General features: G+C 45.6%; 1 protein-coding gene across 1 annotated transcript; it reads right to left on the reverse strand.

Annotated features, from left to right (window-relative positions):
- Window positions 1-742: 742 nt before the first annotated feature.
- On the reverse strand, window positions 743-2,849 carry LOC136486637 (cysteine-rich receptor-like protein kinase 5). The gene is made up of 6 exons (XM_066483583.1): window positions 2,545-2,849; window positions 2,252-2,422; window positions 1,890-2,151; window positions 1,560-1,791; window positions 1,304-1,454; window positions 743-1,190 (listed from the first exon to the last, which is right to left on the reverse strand). Exons 2-6 carry the CDS (start codon window positions 2,396-2,398, stop codon window positions 1,011-1,013), a joined length of 972 nt encoding a protein of 323 aa, XP_066339680.1. The 5' UTR covers window positions 2,399-2,422; window positions 2,545-2,849; the 3' UTR covers window positions 743-1,010.
- Between the last annotated feature and the right edge of the window lie 3,236 nt (window positions 2,850-6,085).

Consider the following 6,085-nt stretch of genomic DNA (forward strand, 5'->3'; position numbering starts at 1 on the left):
GTTCTGCTTCCTGAACCTCTGCATCTTGCCTTGAATTGCTTCTTCAGCATGTTCTGGGGCTACATCACCATCAGCTGGGCTAACAGAACTGGTGCCAAACACCGCCTGTCAGGTGTGGTGTTCAGTTAGGATAACTTCCCTCATCGGAGCGTAGGTGTTCCTCCCTAGGAATCCCAAATCTGAACCCTGTTCATCCTGTGCTTTGTTCAGTTGCCATAGCATGTAATGCCTTCTGCTGATTTCCTAGAGCTCAACGGGTTACTGTCACTCTGTCTGGTGCTACCGCCTGTTGCTTCCGTCTGGAAATTCCAGCACTCCAGTTCATTGTTACGGTTTGCGATTTTTCTATTTTCCATCTGCACTGAGACCCCAAACTCACCCAATCTTTCGGGTGCTAAATTCAGCCATCCAATGAGTTCAGAAAATTTCTATTGTGTGTGCTTCTTTGTCTCATTCGTTGTACTTTGTTTCCACACTTCCCTTGAATCTCTGACTATGTGATCTTAGCGATAGCCAAAAGAAAAACTCGGGCAAATACAGGATATAAAAGCCACATGGAAGTTGAAAAACAATAGTAATTTGTCAAGCATGGTCAATAAGACATGTTCATTAGAATGACTCCACATTGTTCATTTGATATGCTTTTATCTATGATCCTTGAATGGGTTCCACGATAAACAATTATGTTATCCATATATCCATACAAATGATACAAGATTATACATAATTCGGAGTAAAATCATAACACGAACAGTGAGCTCACAGGTATGTCACATTATAATGTCTTTTGTTCACATTTCACAGCTAAAGCGACACATAAAACTGACTGGGGGGGCTACTAATTGCTAACCAAAACAAATGCCATTACTCAAGCAACATATTGTTCATAATTACATAAATTAGTCATTGATACAATTATTGTGCCCATGATTGCATCTAGAGTGTATCACCATGGGTGAACTCACTCTGTGCCACAGTTTTACCTTGCATAGCATACACTAGTCCACCATTCAGTGAGCATGCTTTCCATCGAGCTTGTCAACAATTTCAACTATAGAAGGTCTCTTCTTCTGATCGATATCCACACATTTTAGCCCAGTTTCAATGCATGTTTTTACTTGCTGGAGGCTGTCTGCATCTAGTGATGAGTACTTGGATGCTATGAGCTCATCTGTCCATGTTTGACGAACCTGCAGGATTAAAATTATGAGCCTAAGTGATATTATACAAACAAAACTAAAATAAGCATCTAAAAATATATTTCGGTCTTCAAATGCACTAGTAATATATATGTGGCCCTTGCCTGATCTACAAAGTCCCTTCCAGACATGTCTTTGTCATGCGAAGAGTTCTTCTGTCCAGTTGTGATCTCCATGATTAGTACGCCTAAGCTGTATATGTCAGACCGGGTTGAGATTTCTCCTCTGTACAGATATTCTGGAGCCATATACCCTCTGAAAAGCATGAACATCAATGTTGTTACAAAGATCATGGGAGACACAAACGCAAAGCAATAAGGAAACAAAACAATGGTCTGACAGAATTGTTACTGGACTTACTTTGCTCCCACAACATTTATTGTGTTTATTCGGGTTTGTTCTTCACCAAAGAGTCTTGACAGGCCGAAATCCGCAATTTTTGGCACCATGTTATCATCCAACAATATGTTGGCAGGCTGAAGGTCCAGATGAACAATAGGCCTATCCGTTCCCTTATGTAGGAAATATAAACCCTGGCAGATGCCCTTGATTATTTTGAAGCATGTGGCCCAAGGAGGCCTAGAAGACATATCTGAAGAATGAGAACATGGGTCAGGTAACATACAGAGGAGCGAATGTCTTTCCTATATTAATGACAAAACAGGTCTGTTGGATAGTGCATCCTCATACCAAAAATCCACTTGTCGAGGTTTCCATTGGGCGCGTATTCGTAGCAGAGCATGCTCTCAACCACATCCACAAGAATGTATCTTCCATTGTGCTCTATCACTTTCTTCTGCGCTTCATGGCAGTAGCCATACAACCTCACTATATTCTCATGCTGGATGGCCATAAGGTTCCCAACCTCATTCTTGAACTGTTTTTCAGTTGCCACTGGGGAATTATCTGAGAGCTTCTTCACAGCAATGGCTTGCCCATCTTGCAGGAATCCCTGTCAGTTTGACCTCTCATACTCTAAATCGTTGTGCTTTTATTGAACTTTGTTTTAAAAAAAAAAAAAAAAAAAGGAGAGCGTTTGAGCCTAGCCATACCTTGTAAACAATTCCAAATGCACCTTGACCCAGTTTTCGGCCAGCAGAGAACCCATCCGTAATTTCTTTCAGAAAATCCGCTGGTAGTTGCTTCGGTAAAGTACTCAGAAGACTAGGCTTGCCATCTCCGCTGGCGCCAGTGGCCATTTCTGACGATTCAAGTAGCTGTACCTGTACAGGAGAGCTCTTCAGGAATTATTACCATGAGGAGATTGCTCAACAAATTATCGCAATACAAGTCAGATTTTGCGCGAACTTGAAAGTTCTGAAATCAATCGAAAATAAGCACCGACCTGGAGAACACTGGAGGGATCCAAGCTGGGGAGAGACTGAAGAAGTGAAGAACCACAGGGGCTGTCGAGCTGAGAATCTTGAGATTGCTGGTGCTGGCGGGACGCTGGATGAAGCTTGAGCTGCTGGGCTTTGAAGACTATATATAAACCAACCCGACGGGATCTGGATCGAGGCGAGGAAAGTGAGCTGACTTGACTCTTGACGAAGACGCGGAACAGAAAGATGGGTGCTTTTTCACCTCAGGTGAGCACCTTGTTGCTGCGAAGCTCCAAGCAGGGGATTCAGAACAGAAATTTTCAGGAGATGTCCGAACCGAACACAGGAGATGCGAGCAAAGTCAGTCAACGGGCGCGTTGTGTTGTGCAAGGGTCACTGTCAGCCTGTCTACGCCGTGTTCAGAAGAAAGGAGATGGCTTTGCTTATTTCTCATGAATATTGTACTGCTATTTTTTTCGGTAACTACAGTCTACAGTATAGGGTAATTTGCGCCTTGTCATAGCATCTTCAGCTGTCTCCATTTCCTAACCCCAAAAAAAAAAAACTGTTATTTTGGAGGTCATGTAACTCCAGCAGTTCCTCAACCTCAACCCCAATGGGAATAATTTTCTCAGTCCGTCCTCATAGCCTCTCACCCCTCAAATAAAGGGGAGACCTCTCCTCCACTAATCCACTATTTTTCTCATTGGAGATTGGATTTTTTCGTTCTGCTGGAGAGAAGACCTTCAAAACTCCAAAACATGTTTTGTATCTCCCACAATAACTAGCTTTTGGGTTGGAGTTTTCTCCTACTCCTAGAGATGCTCTCGTACAGGTCCATGTACTTTTTTCCGCAAATCATGGCCTTTTTTATTTTGCGAATTGTTGTGGACATGCTACATAAGAAATGGCTTACGATAAATCGTTTGGGGACTAAATGTAGAGGGTAAGCACCTTGCCCAAGAGGGATTTATCGATATTAGTCCTATGTACCCTATATGATCATTGTATTCCTCCTACATTGTATCATGAGTTCAATGAGTTTAAGTTTTGATCTAGGGCACAAGATATCGCTTTTGCACTAAGTGCTCCTAGGGAGATCGATCTTTATCGAAGACGGCGTCCTTGTTTAGGTGGTAGATCCTATTGATTTGCTTCCCTTCTCGTCGTTCTAGCATGGGTCGTGGTAGCAGATCACCTACTTCCTCATGTCGTTGACCTCCTCCGTCCAGATCTACGCTGTCGGGTTGCGCATCGTCCTCGTGTTGCCGTGGTGGTAGGCATGCCTCGCCACGAACTATCCCCTGCGCTTTCATGGTGGCGTTGGGCCACGTTGCATCCAGACCATGTGCACCGATGCCCTCCTCAACCACCATCAACCCACGCCGACCTTCATCGTGTCCGCTAGGCGTCCTGTGGCGGACGGGTCTGGTCTCGACCCACCTATGCTCTGTGCTAGGATCTCCTTGCATACCCGTGCCTTCTCCACCATTTGAGATGAGTAGGGAGCCCAACGCTGGGCTTCGCTTTCATCATTGTAGGACATCTGGCCGGGGCGCCCTCTGCCGCCACCAATTTTGATTATTGCTGCTTATATCTTTTGGTTTGTCCAATCACTGATTGGGGTTGAACACCTACCGTTTATTGACCTCATGCGCGCTACTCCAACATCTACATTGACTACACCAACCTCTACTTTGACGGTACGGTTAGGTCAGTCACACTTGCTAAGGGGACTCCACATGTCGTTTCCTAGTTGCCTATTCGCGCGTCTTCATCGCTAGGTCATCATCACTAGCATAGATAGGGACACCTCTGCTGGCTTCTTCTATCATCATCCCACCTCGCGTGTACTTGGTTTGATCAGCTGATTGTGCATTAGCTTGTCGGCTTATTTTCCAGTTTCATCGTCTGTGGCGCTCCCATTGTGACTATGAGGGGATGTTAGAGTAAGTAGGAATAATTTCACATCGCCTACCATTGCGGGGTTTTCTACTCTTATGTATCCTATATAATCAGCCCATTGATTCTATTCCTCCTACAGTCAGGGCTAGTTCAATTGGTTGTTTTAGAGTCGGCATGACCACATAGAACCTTTGGAACCCATAGACAGGAAGACATAATAAAAACAATTGTGGGGAAAGAGCTACCTTTGGTCCCCGCAAATACAAAGAGAGAATGGAAATTAGGGTCCACGTATCTAGAAAATACGTACGGTTGGGAAAGAGCTACCTTTGGTCCCCGTAGATACTGAAAGTGCAATCAAGCCTTAATTGTGGGTTTTGGTGATAATGACCTCACAATTAGAGAACTAATGAGATTTATCGAGATGACAAGCAGGGAATTTATATTCGAGGATGCTACACGAAACGGAGGAGCCCCCAACTACAAATATAGATGGCTTCAAACTCAAAGAAGGTTTAAATTCTTTTATATATTGAATTTGAGTATAGGAAAAGCCGTACTATAAGGGGGCACAATGCTTAAGCTAATCTGTGCTACCAAGTGCTCAAACAACCACATACATCCTCAGATTCACATCCAAGACAGTCTACACTTCACTATTATCCTTACGGTCTTACGGGGTGCGAGCTCCGACTCGCACGACCCCTTGGGTGCGGGCTCTGGTTCGCCTGACCCCTTGGGTGCAAGCTCCGACTCGCCCGACCCCTTGGGTGCAGGCTCTGGTTCGCCCGACCCTTTGGTCGCAGGCTTTGTCTCACCCGACCCCAAGGTCGCGGGCTCCGTCTCGCCCGACCCCAAAGTCTCGGACTCCGTCTCGCTCGACCCTTTGGTCGTGAGCTCTAGATCGCCCGACCCTTTGGTCGCGGGCTTTGTCTCGCTCGACGCTTTGGTCACGGGCTCCGGCTCGACCGACCCTTTGGTGGCGGCCTCGTCTCGCCTGACCTCAAGGCCGTAGACCTCGTCTCGCCCGACCTCTTGGGTGAAGTGACCGTTGGGGCCTGAGGGGTATATATACCTTTCCCTTTCTTTCCCAATGGTAATGAACCAACCTGCTCCCTTCTTTCTCACTTCAACACACTCAAAATAGAGCAGGAGCTCTCTCTCTCTCTTTCACTCCATTGTTGACCTCAAGCCCCCAAGCAAATCCATTGATTTCCCCATCAATCCTTGAGGGATAAGGGTCCAAAACTTGATTAGAGAGCATCTCCATTGATTCCAAACTCTAAAAAGCACTTGGTTCACGTTTTGGCCGGCGGTTGTGTTTGTTACTCTTGGAGATTGGCTCCTAGCCGGCTAGAGCATCGCCTGGTGAGTTTGTCAACTTGTGTGGTAGCTCCGAGAGGTTTGTAACCACCTCTTGCAGCAAGTAAAATCATCCCTCATCTCAAGAGTTCACTCTCTTGACTTTAGAATGAGGTAGGGTTGCAAATCCCTAAGCCTTAGCGGTATACCTCAACAACGTGGACTTAGGCAAGCCTTGGTGGCGAGCTGAACCACGGGATAAATCCTTGTGTCATCCTGTGCTTGTGTTGCTACATTTGTGTTCTTGTTGTTGTTGAGGTGATCTCTGGGATTGAGGCCGATCTACTTGTGCATGGT

The sequence above is a fragment of the Miscanthus floridulus genome, chromosome 10 (assembly GCF_019320115.1).
Source record: "Miscanthus floridulus cultivar M001 chromosome 10, ASM1932011v1, whole genome shotgun sequence".
Taxonomy (NCBI): domain Eukaryota; kingdom Viridiplantae; phylum Streptophyta; class Magnoliopsida; order Poales; family Poaceae; genus Miscanthus; species Miscanthus floridulus.